This window comes from Lissotriton vulgaris, chromosome 6, assembly GCF_964263255.1.
Source record: "Lissotriton vulgaris chromosome 6, aLisVul1.2, whole genome shotgun sequence".
Classification (NCBI taxonomy): Eukaryota; Metazoa; Chordata; class Amphibia; order Caudata; family Salamandridae; genus Lissotriton; species Lissotriton vulgaris.
Window position 1 is genome coordinate 650,187,627 of NC_141694.1, and position 21,508 is coordinate 650,209,134.

The 21,508-nt window shown below is 50.2% G+C and overlaps 1 protein-coding gene across 1 annotated transcript in view; it reads left to right on the forward strand.

Moving 5' to 3' along the window:
- Window positions 1-21,508, forward strand: part of MDN1 (midasin AAA ATPase 1) — a 2,142,100-nt gene that overhangs the window by 1,683,988 nt on the left and 436,604 nt on the right. The window contains exon 80 of the mRNA XM_086926648.1: window positions 13,452-13,681. Coding sequence (XP_086782774.1) covers window positions 13,452-13,681 — 230 coding nt within the window. The remainder of the gene's footprint in view (window positions 1-13,451; window positions 13,682-21,508) is intronic.

Here is a 21,508-nt window from a genome sequence, read left to right on the forward strand (position 1 = left end):
TGGACAATGAATGGTTTGGAGTAGTCTGGACTCTTGAGGATAGGTGCTGTGCACATGGCCTGCTTTAGGTCATCAAATGCTTTTTGACAGCTTGCTGTCCACTGAACTTTCTTTGGCATTTTCTTACTTGTCAGTTCATTAAGTGGAGTCACAATTGATCCATAATTCCTGACGAACTTTCTGTAATAACCAGTCAGGCCCAAGAGAGCTCGAACCTGAGTCTGGGTGGTTGGAGGAGCCCAATCCCTGATGGATTGTATCTTGCTCTCCAGTGGCTGAACCTGGCCCAGGTATACAACCTGTGTCTGCCCTATCTGGCACTTTGTGGCCTTGATAGTGAGGCCTGCCTTCTGCAGAGCCTCTAACACTTTCCTCAGGTGGACCAGGTGATCCTCCCAGGTGGAGCTAAAGACAGCTATATCATCAAGATATGCTGCACAGAAGTCATCCAGCCCAGTGATAACTTGATTCAACAGCCTTTGGAAGGTGGCAGGTGCATTTTTCAGACCAAAGGGCATTACCACTAACTGATAATGCCCACCAGGGGTTGAAAATGCTGTCTTGGGCTTGGCATCCTCCGCTAACCTGATTTGCCAATACCCAGCTGTTAAGTCAAATGTACTTAAGTAGTTGGCAGAAGCCAATCTATCTATAAGCTCATCTGCCCTTGGTATTGGGTGGGCATCAGTCTTAGTGACTGCATTGAGACCTTTGTAGTCTACGCAAAACCTCATCTCTTTCTTACCACCCTGGGTGTGAGGCTTTGGCACTAGAACTACTGGACTAGCCCAAGGGCTGTCTGAGGGTTCAATGACTCCCAGCTCCAACATTTTCTGCACCTCTGTTTTGACGCAGTCTCTAACATGATCAGGCTGCCTGTAGGTTTTACTCTTAACTGGCAGGCTGTCACCAGTGTCAACCTCATGGGTACACCAATTGGTTTGACTGGGTGTCAGAGAGAACATATGTCTGAAGGATTGAAGAACCTGTTTACAATTCTTCTGTTGATGGTCAGAGAGGCTGCCACAAAAGACAACACCATCTACTGATCCATCATCAGGATTCTGAGTGAGCAGGTCTGGGAGAGGGTCACTCTCTTCCTCCTGTCCCTCATCTGTGGCCATGAGCAAACTCATGTCCTTCCTGTCAACATATGCTTTGAGCCTGTTCACATGAAGCACCTTGTGGGGGCTTCTGGGAGTTCCAAGGTCCACCAGGTAGGTGACCTCTCCCTTCTGCTCAAGGATTGTGTGGGGCCCAGACCATTTGTCTTTGAGTGCTGCTGGGGCCACTGGCTCCAACACCCACACCTTCTGTCCAGGCTGATACACAGTCAGGACAGCCTTTTGGTCATGCCAAGCTTTTTGGAGTTCTTGGCTAGCCTCAAGGTTTTTGGAAGCCTTTTCCATGTACTCAGCCATCCTGGAGCGGGAGACCAAGTGCATAGTCCACTATGTTGGTTGCAGGCTTTTTGAGAGGTCTCTCCCATCCTTCCTTCACCAAACACAGAGGTCCTCTTACAGGATGTCCATACAAAAGTTCAAAAGGGCTGTAGCCAACCCCCTTATGTGGGACTTCTCTATAAGCAAATAAAAGGCAGGGTATCAGGGCATCCCATCTACGCCTGAGCTTTTCAGGTAGTCCATGAATCATCCCTTTTAGGGTCCTGTTGAACCTTTCAACAAGCCCATTGCATTGTGGATGATAGGGTGTAGTGAACTTGTAGTTGACACCACATTCCTTCCACATAGCAGTTAAGTAGCTTGACATGAAGTTTGCACCTCTGTCAGAGACAACCTCCTTAGGGAAGCCCACTCTGGAGAACACTCCAACTAGGGCTCTTGCCACAACAGGTGCTGTAGTGGTCCTAAGGGGAATAGCTTCAGGATACCTGGTGGCATGGTCCACCACCACCAGTATAAACGTGTGCCCTGATGCTGTCTGGGGTTCCATTGGACCAACAATGTCAATCCCCACTCTTTCAAAGGGCACCCCCACCACAGGCATTGGTATGAGGGGGGCCTTTGTTGTGCCACCTGACTTACCACTGGCTTGGCAAGTGACACAGGAGCGACAAAACTCCTTGGTATCTTCATTCATGTGAGGCCAGTGAAAGTGTGAGACAATTCTGTCCCAAGTCTTGTTCTGGCCTAAGTGACCTGCAAGGGGAATCTCATGGGCCAAGGTGAGAAGGAAACCTCTCAGAGACAAGGGGATGGCCAGCCTCCTGGTTGCACCAGGCTTGGGGTCTCTTGACTCAGAGTACAGGAGTACATCTTCCCAGTATACCTTGTGTAGGAGAGTAGGGTCTGCAATCCTATGATCACCCAGATTTTTTGCTTTTGTTTCACTGGTTTACGACTTTCTCTGGCTGTGGGCCTGCCAATCAGACCCACAGCCTGGCTGTTCTCTCTCTAAATTACGATATGTACCCTAGGTGCATTTACCAATTGGTACTGGGCCACCTTATCAGACCCTGTAACTCAGGGCATAGGTGTACCCAGGGCCGCCATGGGCTGCAGCATGTATTATGCCACCCCTGGCTGGCCTCGTAAATTTGACACAACTGGCTGCACGACAGCTGGGGCGAAGTCGTGTAATCACGCTTTGCTTTAGATATAGTAGCCCTATATCTAACCATACAATGGACACTCGAGTTCCTATCAGTCACTCCTATGGCAGGCCTTGACAATCCTGAAGGCAGAGTGCATGGGCTCGTGTGAGTTGGGTTCAGGCCGAGCCGAGCCCGGCTGCAGCTTGCGGAATCAAGGCCCAATAGCTGTTCCATGATAACGCGTACCACATCGGTAACTTCGGTGTCGCGTTATCAAGGCATGTCGAGTAAGGTGTCATACGAATCGGGATGCTGCCCTCTCACCAACTCTGGCGACGAGGTTAGCATTCCGCCCTTCTAGAGGGACACGACATGTACGTAACTGTGAACCCCGGTTAAAGTTAACGAAAGCCTCAGCTCCACAAAATGGATGCTGCCACCACAGACACGAGTCTGACCTCCTGCTGCTGGGAGTCCTTCCAGCGAGGAGCGCTTGGACAAAGGGTTTCCTGTCAAGGGCGGTGTTCGCACCGTCCCAGACAGGGTTTGTGTATTCTGGGTAGGTAGGGCTTTTGCGAGAAGGTGACTGCGGAGTGGCACCCCGGTGCTCACTACGCATCTGCCGGTTAGAACCAGTTCCAGGGGCGACAGCCCTGGCCTGGGGAAAGTCCGGCAGGGGAGAGGGGCGTAACTACCCCCCTTCCTGGTCCCACCCTTAGGGCAGGACCTAGTCATGTACCCACCCCTTTCTTTAGGATAAAGGCCGGAGCGGGGACCCTTCCAAATTAGATCATCTTTGAATCAAGAATACTTTCTACGAAAGGACTTCAAGACTCTTCTCAAGATTTCTCCCTTGTGGCTAAGGAGTAGTCACCCTGCATCAGCGGGCACCATCTAAGAACTCTGCGGTTTGCTGTAAGTCCTTCCTCAAGGAATCCGACGGCCCAGCTCGACGAGAACCGGCTTCCCTGGCACCTCTGACCTCTACCCACGTCATCAGCTCAGCTGTGATCTGTGGGTGCGACGAGACCTCGAGGGACCGGCCATCATCAGAACCTGCACGCTCTTAAAAACCAGCACGACCATCGAGGTAACTCTCTGGTGAGTGCTCTGGGGTCCGAGAAGCCCCGACCCTGAGCCGCTCTAGCACCGAAGTGCAGTCTCCCAGCATCTCCACGATCTGCGTGGGGCCCTTCTGCTCGCTGCTCAGCACGTTGTCTGGTCACTAGCCGCTGGCTTGTGCCCTTCTGTGACGACACCCGAGAATCAACACTGCCGGTCTGGTTGCTCCAGACTGGCCCTTGCTTCCATCTTTTCGAGAAGCACCCCGGACCCTCCTGGTCCACTCAAGACGCCGACAGCGACATCCGTCGTGGGACAGCTCGCACCTCCACCGTGGTCGCCGACAACGCCTCCTGGTCCGAGAGACTGCAGAGCCTAGCGTCGCCCACTCACCTGGTCGAGGTGACGGCCAACCGGTGCCTTCCTGGTACCCTCTGACTACTGGCTAGTAGTACGAACTTGGTCCCCTCTGCTTTCAGGTTTCATCAATCTCCGATCCAGGCTTGGATCTCTACGAACTATTCAGCACTGGTCGCCGGCCAGCAACTCCTTTCTTCCGGCTCCTGGCTCATCAGCGAAGACCCCGACGCCTGTAAGACTTGTGCAGCCGCAGCCCTCGTGGCTAGGTAACTCGGCATTTCAGTGCCTGCATAGCCTCCTTACTCTAGGGTCCCGAGTCCCTCGCTTCCGACTTGCCTTAACCTTTCCGTGTCCCCGGACACTTGTTTTAAACTGTGCACTTGAAGTATTTGCTAAAGAGATTTGGTTTGTGCTTAGTACCCTGTCCTCATAAAGAGTACAGGGCTGTTGTGATTCTTAATAAATATCCTGTTTATTTTCATAACACTTGTGTGGTGTCCTTTCACTGGGTGTTCAAGGGGTACATGTGTGGTAAACAGCTGGCTTAACACGCCCTCTCGAGTCTTTAGCCTTAGACTGCTCGTATCCACGCTACTAGGATAGCTGGTCTATAGGTTGACTTACAACCAAACACCATAAGGGTCGTTGGAACGATACATAGCGGTCGCTAGAATAGCGAACGTTGCATATCGGGCCAACTTCTCACACCTTGTGGGCACCTGTGGCGTTCCCTGCAGCCTCAGCAGCAGCCTGCTGTCTGAGGGGTTCAAGAGAAGGGCAGGCTAACTGTTCCTTCCCCAGGTCTGCTCTGGAGGGTCCCCCTGAGCCCAGAAATTCTTTAGGCTCAGTTTCCCTCAGTTCCTGTAGGTCAGCCTCCTCTGAGACTTGATCCTCAACCTGGGGCAAGGGGGAAGGCAATGCCTTAACCCTCCCGCTCTTCTTCTTGGAAGGTGTCTGGTCCACTGTCCCAGGATCCAGCACCTGTTCAGTGGGGCATCTTCTGGCCTGTGACCTAGTCACAGCAAGCACATGTGCTGGCAAGCCTAACATCTCCATGCGAGTCCTCTGCTCCACTTCTGACCATTTGTAACGACCGGGTTCTCAGACCAGATGGGATCAGCTCCTTGGAGCACCTCCAACCCAGCCGAAACGTAACCACCTCCCTCCTCAGGACCCATCTATCCAGGCACCTGGGCACCTACCTGAGGATGGGGAACTCGCAATATACAAGCTCATATCATCAGAAACACCACTAAATCTATAGGGATTACTAAGAATACTCACTAATTACTAAGGACGTCCATACCCTACACCACACTCATACCTCATAGTCTCGCGACCACATGGGTCCAGACTAATCTACCCTGGGGCAGTTCTGATTATGTACCATTACACACTGATCACCATCAGTGCTCACTCAACACGCAATCCGGCGTGTCTACACACTGAGCTGCAGCCCCAGTGCTCTCTTTTTATCCGGTCCACAATCCGGCGGACCTACACATCCGGCTTCCACCTGATGCTCTCACTAACGCCACTTTACCTAGAGGCGATCTCATTACACACCGTATCCCCCCGGTGCTCTCTCAAGCCGCAATCTTGCGGGTATACACACTGACCACAATCAGTGCTCTCACTAACGCCGCTACACAACGACGACCACTTTCCTATGAATACCTTCAGCACTCTCTCTATGTTGGGAAGTCTCTCTCACTATTCACTAAGGGTTCGCTACTACAATAATATTATGGGATGGCCGAATTACTTAGTGTCAAAAATTCCCTAGCTCAAGGGCTCCTCTCTCTCCCTAATTATTCAGTGGCTACTTACCGGATCAGGGGCAGCATCTGTTCTGGCTGTAACACCTGACTAGAAGGAAAGGTTACCTGTGCTTTAAGAACAATAGACACACACTGTATGCAAGAGTAAAAACGCTCTCTATCATAAGAACAACACATGCACACTAGTTCACTAAGAACTGGGGTATCTTTATTACAATAACAATAGAACACACATACACAGATCTGCGGGGTCTCTATAACTAACAGGAACTTTTAACACACCGCTGAAAGAGAAGGGATTAGACATACAATAGCCTAGGGAATAAAAGCACTAATATAACAGAACAGATATCACCTGATTAGTATGAAGTCTTGCTCTAGCTGTCATCTGGGCTCCTCTCTCGTCTGTGCCTTAGCTCGTCTTAGATTCTCTCCTGCACTCTTGGACACACATCTGCGCTGATTACTTTGCACTGGACTCCTCTCCCCCACGGACTCGCTCCACCTTCCAACTTCAGTCTAATGGTTTCTGCCGCTCTGATAATCGTTCGTTCCACTAGCTTTTTCACTCTATCTGATTGGTTCCATGCCAATGTCCAATTAACTCCAGCTGCTCCCACAGATTAATCCACGATATAACTTCAGTCTCTTCTAAAAGGCATTACTTCAGACTCCAGCTATTCACAACTCCTCCTGATAAGTAACTGCTTCTGACTGCTTCCTTCAGTTCCAGCTCACTGACTGTCTGTTTGTCTTCTCTCTGTTCCAAGCATCTTCTGTCTCTTCTCCTCCTGCAACTCCACTCCTCTCCTCTGCTCCAATTCAACTCAACTAACACTCTCCGCTCCTCCAACTCAACTCACTGACTCCGCCTCTGCACTTCACTAATATGGAATGCTGTTTCCTCATGGAAAGTTCCAGCCATCAGCCTCCTCCCACCAGGTCAATGCACCAGGCTCCTTGCTCCAGACGCTCCCACAGTGATCAACTGCTTGTTTCGTCTAGAGACCTGAGCCCAGGGACACTTCTTGATTAGATTCAGCTCTGGCCGGTTCTCTCCGGTTCGCTTAGGGCGAACAACAGCTCAAAACCAAAATATTACCTTTCCCCTTCAAGCATCTCAGCTCTCCATGGATAGAAAGCAAAATGGAGTCTCTCTAGTTCTGGGCCTTGTAGGCCTGAGAAGGATGAAATAACCCTTAGCTCTGTCAGAGTACCTACACAAACCATACCAATGTGTAATATAAAGTCAGGACCACAGGATCCACCCTCTACTATAGGCAAAATAATGAAAGAACACATAACTATGCTAAAGCCAATAGGCAATAGATGGATTAGAGTCAAGAATAAGGGATCTATCATCATATAAAGCAGCTATCCTCGTCTAGGTCTGGAATAAAAGGCTTAAAAGGGCCAACACAAGGTAAGAATACAGATCCTAGATGTGAGCAAGCTTAAAGTCTTTATCACTCCGAAATAGAGCCAAAAAGCCTGTCAAGACACCATTGTGATGTCTCCAAATCATTGCCCAACAAACAATCCACTGGGAGGTCTGAACTAACTACAACCTTCTTTTGGCCATTTACCCCTCCCCAGGAGAAAGCAACAATCGCCATACTATCATGCCAGGAAATTTGTACCTGGCATGATCTGTCCAGGGTCCACAAAGTTAGGTGTCACCATGGTGACACTGGCACAAGTGTCCCTATAGGCCTGAGCCATTTTGCCATTTATCAAAGGTGTCTGCCTGTATTTGCCCAAAGTATTGGGACTGACATCAGGGGATATATCCATATCCCCTGTACAGACAAGGACAGCCTGAGTGAGTGTGCCAACTAAGTTGTCATACCCCTCAGAACCCAAGGTTAACCCAACTAATCCCTTGGGAGGTGCACAACCACTGCTGACTGTACTAGGGGGTGCAGTTGCCTTAGGGGCTGCAGTGGCAGGAGTTTGCCCTCCTTTCTTGGTGCACTCACTAAACCAGTGAGTTTTACTTTTACAGTATTGGCACCACCTTTTTGACTGGCCTTCTTGAGTCGTCTTCTTCTGGGAAGCCTGACCCCCACCCTCTTTGTTTTGTTGGGGACCTGTTGAAGACTTCTGGTCATTTTGTTCACCTTTTGTATCTTCACCCTTCTGGTCTGCTTTCTTCTGACCACCCTGGTTCTGGCCCTGGTTCTGCTTAACCCTTGTTCTGACCCATCTGTCTGCCTTATTTCCCAATTCTTGGGGAGAGGTCAGATCTGAGTCAACAAGGTGCTGATGCAACAACTGGTGCTGACAATTGTTTAAAATCTGTTCCCTCGTGATCAGATTGTACAATCCTGTATATTCAGTAACCTTACTGCCCAGCAACCAGCCCTCCAAAGCCTTAGTGGCACAATCTACAAAGTCAGACCAATCCTGAGACTGAGTTTTCTGGGTATCCCTGAACAGCAACCTGTACTGCTCAGTGGTTAGGCCAAACCCATCTATCAGTGTATTCTTCAGGACTTGGTAATTGTTAGCATCCTCAGCTCTAGTAGTGAGGAGCTTATCTCTACCTTTACCTTCAAAGGAGAGCCACAAGACAGCTGCCCACTGACTCTGGGGGACGCACTGGACAGTGCAGGCCCTCTCCAAAGCAGTTATCCATTTGTGGATATCATCCCCTTGTTTAAAGGGGGGCACTATCTTACTCAGCTGTCTAGTGTCTTTTTCTCTTGGGAGAATGCTGCCACCAGTGAGATCTAACCCACTTAACTTTTGCTCTCTAGCAAAGGCAAGCCTCTCTTTGGCCAGGGCAAGTTCTTCCCTTTCAATCCTCAGATTGGCTTCCCTCATCTTAGCTTCATGCTCCCTTCTCTTAGGGGATGACATCCCTCTATGAGAAGAGGTCTGAGAGCCATTGGTTCGAATGGATCTATTAGAGCCTCTTGATAGAGACCTAACTCGTCCTTTCCCAATGTTAAGTCTGCCTGAGAGTGGCCCTGGGGGTCCCCCAAATCCATTCTCATGCCTACTTAAGTTGGTCCTAGTGAGTCTACTGACTTCTACCTGACCTGTTTCTGCCTCACCCCCTGATAACTCATCTTCCTCCTCCCCCTCAGCATCATCTGCTGCCTGGAGGTGGCGGTCAGGGTCACCATGGGTTCCCTCTAGGGGAGGCATGTTCCCATCTGGATGAGAAGGATCTGTGTTAGCAGCCCTCCTAGCATCATAAGTCTCTAAGAGACCAATCAGAAAAAGAATGGTAGGGTTTGAACCCTGTTTTAGCTTCCTGGATGTACAGATTTGTCTCATCTCCTGGAAGCTAAGAGCAGCATATCTGGAAGGGACCTGTGGAGGGTCCACAACCACAAGAGGTGTCTCTGATGACTCTCCGTGGTTAGACATGCTTCTAGTGTGGTGTAAGTGATGCACCTACCTACACTATTTGTTTGCCTACTGATCCCTTGCTAAGAGTTGTAGTCAAGGTGTGCTAAGCCTTGTTAAACTACAACAGCTGGTTCAGTAGAACTCAGAGTATTCTAAGCGAAGTTATATGTACCTTATACTTATGTGATTTTTCACAAAAATATTCTTAGGATACGTGTGGTAAAACAACAGCAAGCTCAAATCCCAACCGCTGCTCACCAATGTGAGAAGTTGGCCTGATATTCAGTGTTCACTATTCTAGTGATCACTATGTATCAGTCCAAACAACCCTTATGGTGATTGGTTGTAAGTCAACCGATAGGCCAGCTATCCTAGTAGCATGGACAAGAGCAGTCTTCGGGCTAAACTCTAGAGGGCGTGTTAAGCCAGCTGTTATAACATCACATATACCCCTTGAACACCAAGTGAAAGGACACCACACAAGTGTTATGAAAATAAACAGTGTATTTATTTAGATCACAACAGCCCTCTACTCTTTATGAGGACAGGGTACTAAGCACACAACAAAACTCTTACGAAAATACTTTAAGTTGCACAATTTACACAAATGCCCGAGGGGCACGAAAAACTATATACTATGGAAGTGGAATGCAAAATTACTAGCAGGTAAGTACTGGACTAATAGGCTTTGGAATCGCTAGGACTACGTTACTGAACCTTCAGATTACTAGTAGGAGGCCTAGGGGACTCGGGTGCAGAGTGTGCACTCTCACGCGGGATGCGGGACAAAGTCTATGGGAGCTAGTAAAAGCAAAGTTAGTGTTCTCGGGCGAACCCGATTAGGTAGGTTGAAAACGAAAGTGGATCTGGACCCTTGGATAGTGAGGCTATGCTGGGGCACCGAAATGCCGAAGTTACCTAGCCCAGGGGCTGCGGCTGCATAGGTCTGAAAAGACGTCGGAAACCTTCGTTGTCGAACCAGGAGCCTGAAAGAAGGAGTTGCTGGCAGGCGACCAGTGAAGATTGTTCGGTGGATCCAAGCCTGGATCGAAGATGGAAGACACCTCTAAGCAGAGGGGACCAAGTCCTGAATCACTAGCCAGTGATCAGATGGGCACCAGGATAGCATAGGATGAAGTCACCTCGACCAGGTGAGTGGGCGACGCTGGGCTCTGCAGTCTCACGGACCAGGAGGCGTTGTCGGCGACCAGGATGGAGGTGCGAGCTGTCCCACGATGGTTGATGCTGTCGACGTCGCTGGACCCAGGATTGGGGCAACAAGTCTTGGCAAATTCAAGCCCACACGGTGGACCGAAAATGGCGTCTGGAGTGGACCAGGAGGGTCCGGGGTGCTCCTCTTTTGGAAGGGAGCAAGGGCCAGTCTGGAGCAACCAGACTAGCAGTGGTGATGTCGGTCGTCGTCGGGAATGCCACAAGCCAGCGGGCTAGTAGCCAGACAACGCGGTGAGCAGCCAAAAAGCAGAAGGGCCCCACGCAGATCTCGTGGATGCTGGGGGGCTGGTCTTTGGTGCTGGAGCTGCTCAGGGTCGGGGCTTCTCGGACCCCAAAGCACTCACCAGAGGATCCCTCGGCGGTCGTGCTGGATAGAAGTCGTGCAGTTCTGATGATGGCCGGTCCCTCGAGGTCTCGTCGCACATACGGTTCTCAGCTTAGCTGTAGAGGTAGGTAGAGGTCAGAGGTGCCAGGGAAGCCGGGTCTCGTCGAGGTGGTCAGTCGGATTCCGGAGGAAGGACGTGCAGCAAACCGCAGTGTTCTTAGATGGTGCCTGCGGATGCAGGGTGACTACTCCTTAGCCACAAGGGAGAAATCTTGAGAAGAAGTCGAGAGTTCCTTTCGTAGAAAGTAGTTTCAGGATTCAAAGATGATCTAATTTGGAAGGGTCCCCGCTCCTGCCTTTATCCTAAAGAAAGGGGTGGGTACGCGACTAGGTCCTGCCCTAGGGGTGGGACCAGGAAGGGTGGTGGTTACACCCCTCTCCCATGCCGGACTTTCCCCAGCTCAGGGGCTGGTGTGCCCCTGGAACTGGTTCTAGCGGGCAGATGCGTAGTGAGCACCGGGGTGCCACTCAGCAGTCACCTTCCTGTAAAGCCCTGCCTACCCAGGATACTTAAAACCCTGTCTGGGATGGTGCTAGCACCGCCCCTGACAGGAAACCCTTTGTCCAAGCTCCCCTCGCTGGAAGGACTCCCAGCTGCAGGGGGTCAGACTTGTGTCTGTGGTGGCAGCATCCATTTTGTGATGCTGAGGCTTGAGTTAACTTTAACCGGGGTTCACAGTTACATACATGTCGTATCCCTCTAGAAGGGTGGAATGCTAACCCCGTCGCCAGAATTGGCGAGGGGTTAGTATTCCAATTCGTATGACACCTTACTCGACATGTTTTGATAAAGCGATACCAAAGATAGCATTTAACCGCGAGGATTATAATGCACTTAAGAGTATATGGTATGCGTTATCATAGAACAGCTATTAGGACTTGGTTCCGCAAGCTGCAAACGGGCTCAGCTCATGCCAGAGCACCATCTCACACGATTCCAAGCACTCTGCCTTCAGGATTGTCAAGGCCTGCCATAGGAGTGACTGATAGGAATCTGTGTGTCCATTTTTAGAGTTAGATATAGGTATACTATATCTAAAGCAAAGGGTGATTACACCACCTTGCCCCAGCTGTCGTGCAGCCAGTTGTGTCAGATTTAGATGGCCAGCCAGGGGTGGCATAATACATGCTGCAGCTCCTGGTAGGCCCTGGGTACACCTATGCCCTGAGTTACAGGGTCTGATAAGGTGGCCCAGTACCAATTGGTAAATGCACCTAAGGTACACGTTGTAATTTAGTGAGAGAACAGCTAGGCTGTGGGTCTGATTAGCAGGCCCACAGCCAGAGAAAGTCGTAAACCAGTGAAACAAAAGCAAAAAATCTGGGTGATCATAGGATTGCAGGCCTTACTCTCCTACACTCCCCGTTCTGCAAACCGATATCTAGGGTTAAGGTATCTCCCTTTGAGGGCTCTAGTTTGATGGCACCAGTGTCGGTTTCTTACTGCTATCCTGGCGCGGAACGCTCCTGACAGAACTGACGTCAGCGTCTGAGGGCGGCGTCTTAAGTTCGACGACATCATCCCGGCGATCACGACGCCGACGAAAACTTTACTTATCCAGTCTGACGCCTGGGGATATTCTAAGGTAAGGAATCGAACACTAACTACTGGTTCTTACAGATATATCGTTACCGAAGGTAAGTAACTTGTGAAATTATTCTCCTGGAAAAGAAACCCACTGCACAAGTCTCACCCTTGCATCTCCTCTCCCAGTTAAACATATACATTCTAATTGGAATCTGAGGAGAAGGATGAACTTAAAGACACATCCCACTTTTGCTACAGTACCAAACCTGGCCTGATAATGAGCAGTGCTGAGTAAGATGCATGTTTGAGTCAGATTTATAACCCAGGTGTGGCAGAGAGGTGAAGAAATTAAGCACTGAGGTTTTTACCTCACACGTAGAAGTCTTTTTCAACTCAATTCTTCCCATTTAAAGAAATGGCTGTATTTTTCTGTTATACTTTTGGCACTGAGTCTACAGGCCAGTGGGGGCACTATTCCTTCTGTTTGTAAATGTGACACTTTGTAATGGGAGAACATTTAAATGGCTAGTTTTATGGAATGCATTGCATTTACAAACAGCAGGGATCTTGTTCCCAGTGGTTGGTAGACATGGTGTCTATAACTAAAACATGCAGCTATTGTTTTTTAAGTGGGGGATTTTAAAGTGCAGAAGAAACTTCCATATTATGAAAATGTTTGCAGAGCATTGTACTGCACTTTAAATTACTCCCATTTAAAACTGGTTATATGTTTGTGCTATGCATGAAACAGTGCTTCATATGGCGAAACGTTTGTCCTGTGCCACATGTACATAAGACACAGGCTCTCATTCACCCATACACAAGTATCTCATTCATGTGCGCATGTTTATGCATCTCAAAAGACGGCACTCTTACTAATTAATATGGAAGCCTTGTCATAGTGCCCCTAGTCTAAGTATTTTGTTCAAACCATAGTATCTGGCTGTATGGGCATAGGCTTAAAGTCTGTGATGCTGGGCATGGGGGTTTCTGGTAACACTGCACGGGTTGCTTTGAATTAAGTGGTTTGCTATAATTTTCACTGATCAGAAGTAGCTCTCACAACAGAAAAGGTAGAACACCCCTGTATTAAATGGCACACCACAGAGGACACTGGACAAGCATGCACCTTTTAGAACTATAAGTGAAATTGTAATTTAATCCAGCACATCTTTTTACTGTTAACAGGAAAGACTTTGAAGTTTGTGCCATAGGTATGAACACCTTGATGAAAGTCTCTGCTCAGCTTCAGAATACAGAGTCCCTCTTTTGTACTCCTGACCTGGAACGCAGTACAGGTTCCCAGCAGATGGTGCTGATAACAAGCTTACAGTACATCCAAGAAGAAGTGAAGAAAGCTGCCAAAGACTTTACTACGTGGAAAACACAACTGTTCACATCTGCCCCTGAGAAAAAAGGCAAGTGATCTTTTCAATAATTCGGTGAAGAAAGTCATCCCCCTTCCACCATGGCATTGTACTACTGCTATTTTGTAGGGCTGAGGGACCAGCTCACTAGTATTCACATGTGTTATCAGAAAATCCATGCCATCTAGACCGTATATGTACAAACACACAGACTTAACAATGTCCAGAGAAGTCTTCAGTTGATAAGTATAAATCCACAAGCTGTGGAGGCAGCCTGCATAAGCTTTCGAGGAAACGTAATTTTAAAGTAAGCAGCTGTCCATGCTGCAGAGGCTAGATAATGTGGTTGTCTTATTTTAAAGTAGTGTATGAATTAACCAGATGTTAACTGGTCACATAATGGTTGCATTTTAAGTACCTTGCTTACACCTCCATTCTCCTTTTTTCACCCCATTTCATTTTGCACACTCTGTAAACTCCCACCCACTCTTACCATCCATCCCATTAACGTGTGGCTGTTTTTCGTTTTTTGGCTGCCATTTTTGTGGTTTTATTTTTTTTAATTTGTGGGGGATTGCCAATGTCTACTGTCCAACTTCCTTTGTAGTACTACAGGTGTCCTGTAAAGTAGGGTTTCTTCCCCCAAACGTAACCCTTTTGATTTTTACATAAAATGTACTAAATACTTCTTCCTTATTTCTGTATCAAATTTACCTGTGATCATATCCTTAGGTAGTTATTCTAAGTGTGACATCAATTTACACATCTTACAGTAGCAAAACCTTGACTAAAAATCATGCCAAGGTAGTTACATGAAAATGTGTGATAACTTTCCTTAGATTGTTTTGATTATTTGTGCTATGTATATCACATGATCTTCACCACCCAGGAGTCTTTAGAAGGCCAAAACACGAGTCCCTTATCAAGGATATCTCATGATCAATACCCAGGCTTTAATCTAGAATCACCCCCAATCATTTTACCTTGGCCAAGGAGGTCAACTGCTTGCCCATAGAAGTTGGGCATGATTTGTTCTTGCACCTGGGTTCATCTGTGCCTAAAGGTGAAAGCTCTCTTATTTGGTTTGAGCTTTGAAAAGTTGAGTCACATCTATTGCTGGGTAGCACCCAAATAATCATGCACATTGTTGTGAGAAGTTGGCCTGGTATATGGTATTCACTATTCTAGGGAGCACCTTGCACCAGTCCAAACAACCCTTATGGTGATGGTTGTAAAGTCAACCTTATTGACCAGCTATCCTATAGGTAGCATGGACAGAGCAGTCTTAGGCTAAACTCAAGAGGGCATGTGAAGCCAGCTGTTTTACCATATGCAATCCCTTTAATACCAAATGAAAGGACACCACACAGGATATATATTCAAAATATATATGTATTTATTTCTAAAGAAATCCCCTGAACTCTTTATGAGCACAGAAGCACAAGCGCAAAACAAGTAACTTAATATAACATACAAAAGTTGCACACATATGGATAGGTCCGGGTGGCCCGCTAAACCATATACTAAAAAAGTGGTACAAGTACCACGTCACAAACAATGGTAAGGCCTAGGGCCTTGGGAATCGCTGGGGCTACACTGGACTAACAATGGTTAGGGAGCAGGAGGCCCACAGGATTCGTGTGCAGTGTCTAAAGGCACACGTGTCCACACATAGAAGTCAATGGGTACGTAAAAATGGAAAGTTAAAGGTTTGGGAGTCTTCCGACTGGACTAGAAGCTAACCACTTGAAACTAGGACACTAGGAGAGTTACTCTTTACAGGAGCACCGCAGTACTCGTGTTTCCTAACCCACAGGAAGCGGGTGCATAGGTCCCAAAGTGTGTCTGGTTTCTTCATGGAGTTCTATGGAGCCTTGGAGAAAAGATGCTGCAGGCGGCCAGGAGAGAAGAGTCCGGGTGGATCCAACGGGGGATCGAAGATGTAGAAGACCTGAAAGCAGAGGGGACAGAGACTGGGTCACTAGCCAGTGACCAAGAAGGAACAAGGCGATGTTGCAAAGCAATCTGGTGCTGATGGGAAGCTTGTCCCTGCAGCCACGTGGACCAGGAGGCGTCGACGACGACCAGGAGGCAGGCACGGACTGTCCCACGAAGGCTCTCGCTGTCGGCGGTGTCGGCTTCAGGATTGGAGTCAACAAGCCTTGGCAAAGGCAACCCACGCAGGATATGATGTAGGCTTCTTACTCAGACCAGCAAGGTCTGAGGGGCTGCTTCTTTTGAGGGAAGCAAGGGCCAGTCTGGAGCAACCAGACCAGTGGTGTAGATTTAAAGGATCGTCGCCAAAATGGCCACTAGCCAACGGGCAAGTGACCGGTCAGATGCGTCTAGCAGGAAAATGCAAAAGGGCCCTACGCAGAACTCGTGGAGGGTGCAGGGCTGATCTTCGGTGCAGATGCTGCTCTGGGCTGGGGCTTCTCAATCCCCAATGCACAGCTTCGAGGGGGCCTCGGGGGCTGCACAGTTAGCAGGTCGCAGACTTTTCAAGATTGCCGGTCCCACGTCTCTTGTCGCCTCCACGGTTCTCAGCTTTGCAGGGACTGTGGATCGGGCTGTTGGATGTCTGGGAATCCGGTTCTAGTCATGCTCTGTGCTCGGGCTCCGGCGGGAGGCGGTGACAAAGCAAGCCGTTGATCGCTGGATGGTGCCTGCTTGTGCAGGGTGGTCACTCCTTCACCACAAGGGAGATTCAGTAATCACAACACAAATTATATCTAGGGGTCAGGCAAAAAAGGTGAAAATCAACTGTAAAGACAGGCCTCGACACGGCAAGTTATTAGATCACTATGGAGAGTAAGAAACCCAATGTGCTCTTAAGAGTGATAAATTATATGTGAACTTATACTCAAGAGCCTGGGAGAAATTCTCCCATCAGTAGCCATTCTGTACCGCCCTTTTAAACATCATATGGGTTCTCCTTACCCAGGAGACAAAGTACACAACCTACAGGTGTTTTTCAAGGCTGTGACAAACCTTTATGTAATGTGTTATTAGAAATGGGAGGTGCAGGAATTGTATAGATATTAGTGGCAACTGAATAAGCAGTGCACGTGAAAGTGAATTAAAATTGAATAGGACTGAGTAGATGCTTAACTTTAATATTTCTTCTCAGCTCTTTCAAATCTAAAAATGTGCAAGAACAGATTTAACAAAATATCTCTGGGCAATGACGGTCGACATGTTTCAGCATAAATGGCAATTATGCCAATGCTTTCTTCAGGACCAGATGGTGGCTACTGCTATATAGTGTGAAATAAAATAATGTAATATCACCTGCATATTCCAAGTTATATACTCCACCACAAACTAATGTGACGTTACGCCGAGGGCAGAAGAAACAGGAGAAACACAACGTTAGTTTGTTTGCAGACAAAGTTATAATATACTGATGTAAACACGTTAGGACATCATGTTAAAATTGTCTGTCATATAGATGCGTTATATCTTTATAAGACTGCAAAGTTTTTATACAACTTAAAAGTTTTGTGTGGCCACAAGGGAGATTCTTCAGTCGTCTTCTTCAAGTAGATCGTTGAAGGTCCAGAGTTTTGTTTCAAAGTTTGTCAGGATTAATCTAAAGTCCTGTGACTCAGCTCCTACCTATATACCAATCTTAGGGGCTGGATTACCTGCTAGGTACCTCCCATGGGTGGGACCAGGGAAGGGGGTGGTTACTCCCCTTTCCCTTTGTCCAGTTTCGCGCCAGAGCTGGGGCTGGAGTGCCACAGCACCGGTTTGAACTGGACTATGCATGGGACACCTTGTGTGCCCCAGGCAGTGTCTTAATCCTTTCAGCCCTCCCTGTCCCAATACACAAAATCCTGTCTGGGGTGGTGCTAGCACCTCCCAAGGCAGGAAACCTATTGTCCAAGCCTCCCTCGCTGGAAGGACTCCCAGCAGCAGGAGGTCAGACTTGTGTCTGTGGCAGCAGCATCCATTTTGTGATGCTGAGGCTCTGGTTAACTTTAACCGGGAATAGTAGGAACAACATGTCTTCTCTCTCTAGAAGGGTGGAATGCTACCCCCGTCGCCAGGACTGGCGAGGGGGATAGTATTCGAAATCGTATGACACCTTACTCAACATGTTTTGATAAAGCCAAACCATAGTTAGCATTTAACCGCGAGGTTCATAATGCACTTAAGAGTATATGGTATGGCAATATCCTAGAACAGCTATAAGGACATGGTTCCAGAAGCTGCAGACATGCTCAATCTGAAAGAAACAGGTTAGTATTAGATTCCTTACCTTAGAATATCCCCAGGCGTCAGTCTGGATCCGGAAACTTTTGCGTAGCACAACCCCTGCGCGTCGGTAGGCGTCGTCTGCAGGCGTCCCCTGCGGCTCCGCGTCCGTCGTTGGCGTTGTGCGCCGTGATGACGTCGCTGGAGTATATAGACGCCGCCTCCGCGCGCTGATGTCGGTTCTTCTTTTTTCCGCGCCAGTTAGCGCAGATCCGAGGAGAGCAGTACTCCGGTCTTTGACCACAGTTTTTTGATCTTTGATATCTTCTTACGGTGCCGGTAGGATGCCCGGTTTTAAGAACTGTGATGACTGCGACCGCACAATGTCGGTCACGGACCATCACCGACTCTGCCTCCAGTGCCTGGGCCCCGACCACGACGTGGACTCCTGTGTCGATTGCCGGGCCTTGACGAGTAAAGCTAGGCGGGAGCGGTCCCGCAAGCTACTGGAGCTGCGGGTGTCGGCCCCGCGTCGCGAGAGGTCCCGGTCCGGCCGGAGGTCAAGGGAGCAGTCGAGGGAGCGGTCGCGGAGCCGTCACGAACGCTCCGGAAGTCGTCACCATTCATCTGGCTCCTCAGGTAGGAAACACAAGAAGTCGGGGCGTCGTCATTGTACCACCGACTCCCCCCGACGCTCATGCGATGCGGCCGGGGGTTCGGGTGGCCCCACCCATGCGGCTTTGCATGAGCCACCGGCGCGGCCTGCTCCATACCCTACGGTTCCTGGGCAAGGCGTGACGCCCGAGGAGATAGAAGAGTTCCTCATGGCCATGAGGAAACTGGCTCCTCCGACTGGGCCTTCGGGCCCTGTGGCCCCGTCTGAAGGCCCTAGCGGGTCGGGTGCTCCTGCCTCGACGCCGTCGGGTACTCCGGCGCCGCCGACGGTTCCGGTCCCGGCGCCGCAGGGGCCTTCAGGATCGACGCCGGCTGGCCAACCGACCTCCCCGGCGCCGCTTCCATCGGGGCTACCCCCGACGCCGTCCCCGCACGACGCCGGTTCTCCGGCGCCGGGCGGCGCCGCCCCCATACCCTCTCCGATTCCGGTCCCGGAGCCGAACCGGCGTCGCCCGACGCCGAGTCCGACGCCGATGGGGTCTGTGAACCCAGAGGAGTCGGTCTACCTTGTTGATCCCGAATATGATGAGGAGGTAGATTACGGAGAGGAGTGGGAGGGGTCTGAGGACCCTCTGACACGTGAGTGTCAGTACAATCTGGACTGGACAGGTGACTTGGGTGACGCCAGTGGTCTAGATGACTCCCCTAACCCTGGCTTTGTCTCGCCTCCTACCGTGGCTACGGAGGAGGGGGCTGCTTATTCAGTGGTGTTAATGAGGGCTGCCAAGGCCTTAAACCTTGAGCTCCCCGTCGCGGCCGTGAGGACTAACATCCTCACTGAGGTCCTCAAACCGCAGTCATGCCCACAGGAGCCACTGCTGCCGTTCAACGAGGCCTTGTCTGACGTTCTTTTGGGCAAGTGGTCCAGGCCCGCTTCAGGTTCGCCTGTTGATAGGAACGTGGCCAGACGCCACCGTCTGTGTTCGGATGACCCCAAGTTCCTGTCCACCCATCCCACCCCTGAGAGTCTGGTGATCCAGGCCTCAACTTCCCAGACCGCATTCCCGTCGGCCCCGCCCGACCGGGAATCTAAGAGGTACGACCAGTATGGAAAAAAGGTCTTCAGGTCCCAGAGTCTGGGACTGCGGTCTTGCAACACCGCATGCCTCTTGGGCCGCTACACCCACTCTCTATGGGATACGGTTGCGGACCTGCTGCCTGAATGCCCGCCGGAGGTACGGGCTAAGCTCGGCAAGGCTATGATTGAAGGCCGAGACGCAGCGAAAAACTCCATCAGGTGTGGTCTTGATACGACCGACTCGCTGGGCAGAGCGATGTCCACGACGGTGGCGATTCGTCGCCACGCATGGCTGAGATCCGCCAACTTCTCGGCAGATGTCCAGAATGCTTTGATGGACATGCCGTTTGATGGCAGTCGCCTGTTTGGCGACAAAGCGGACCACGCGCTGGAGCGCTTCAAGGACTCCAGGGTCACGGCCAAGTCCTTGGGTCTCTCAACCCAGCGCCAGCAAACGGGTTCGTTTCGCTCCTTTCGTGGCCAAGGAAGGGGCGGTCCCACACGTGCTGCCAGCCACGCGCCGCAACAAACTTATCAACACGGTGGTGGCCGTGGAAACCGCCGTGGTGGCGGTCGGGGACAACGGCGAGGTCAGACCACACCACCCCCGCAGCATCCGCCACTAAATCCTCCTAGTCCGTACTTTCAGGCCCATGTGACGCCGGTGGGTGGCAGGGTTCGCCATCACCACTCCCACTGGCGCACAATAACATCGGACAGGTGGGTGCTGCAGATCGTCCGAAGGGGCTACTCCCTCCCCTTCGAGACCACTCCTCCAGCCATGCCACCGCAGAACCACCGTGTTTCAGGGGACCACTTGGCACTTCTGAAGGAGGAAGTTACGGCCCTCTTGGCCAAGGGGGCCATCGAGCGCGTTCCTGGGCCAGAAGTAGGGCGTGGTTGCTATTCCCACTACTTTCTGGTACCCAAGAAGGACAAAGGGGGCCTACGTCCTATCTTGGATCTAAGGAACGTCAGCGGCTTCCTCCGGAAGGAGAAGTTCAAGATGTTGACATTGGCTCTGGTCTTGGCTGCTCTAGACCCGCAAGACTGGATGGTAGCGTTGGACTTGCAGGATGCATATTTTCACATCCCCGTTGTAGGAGAGTAGGGTCTGCAATCCTATGATCACCCAGATTTTTTTGCTTTTGTTTCACTGGTTTCCGACTTTCTCGGGCTGTGGGCCTGCCAATCAGACCCCCAGCCTAGCTGTTCTCTCGCTAAATTGATGTGTGTACCTTAAGTGCATTACCCAATTGAAACTGGGCCACCTTGTCAGACCCTGTAACTCAGGGCATCGGTGTACCCAGGGCCTACCAGGGGCTGAAGCATGTATTATGCCACCCCTGGATGGCCATCTAAATCTGACACAACTGGCTGCGCGACAGCTGGGGCAACGTGGCGTACTCGCCCGTTGCTATAGATATAGTATACCTATATCTAACCCTAAAATGGACACCCGCATTCCTATCAGCCACTCCTATGGCAGGCCTTGACAATCCTGAAGGCAGAGTGCATGGAATCGTGTGAATTGGGCTCTGGCACGAGCCGAGCCCGGTTGCAGCTTGCGGAACCAAGACCCAATGGCTGTTCCATGATAACGCGTACCATATTGGTAACTTCGGTATCGCATTATCAAGACATGTCGAGTAAGGTGTCATACGAATCGGGATGCTGACCCCGTACCAATGCTGGCGACGAGGTTAGCATTCCGCCCTTCTAGAGGGACACGACATGTACGTAACTGTGAACCCCGGTTAAAGTTAGCTGAAGCCTCAGCTCCACAAAATGGATGCTGCCACCACAGACACGAGTCTGACCTCCTGTTGCTGGGTGTCCTTCCAGTAGGGAGAGCTTGGACAAAGGGTTTCCTGTCCGGGGCGGTGTTCGCACCGTCCCAGACAGGGTTTTGTGTATTCTGGGTAGGTAGGGCTTTACAAGAAGGTGACTGCGGAGTGGCACCCCGGTGCTCACTACGCATCTGC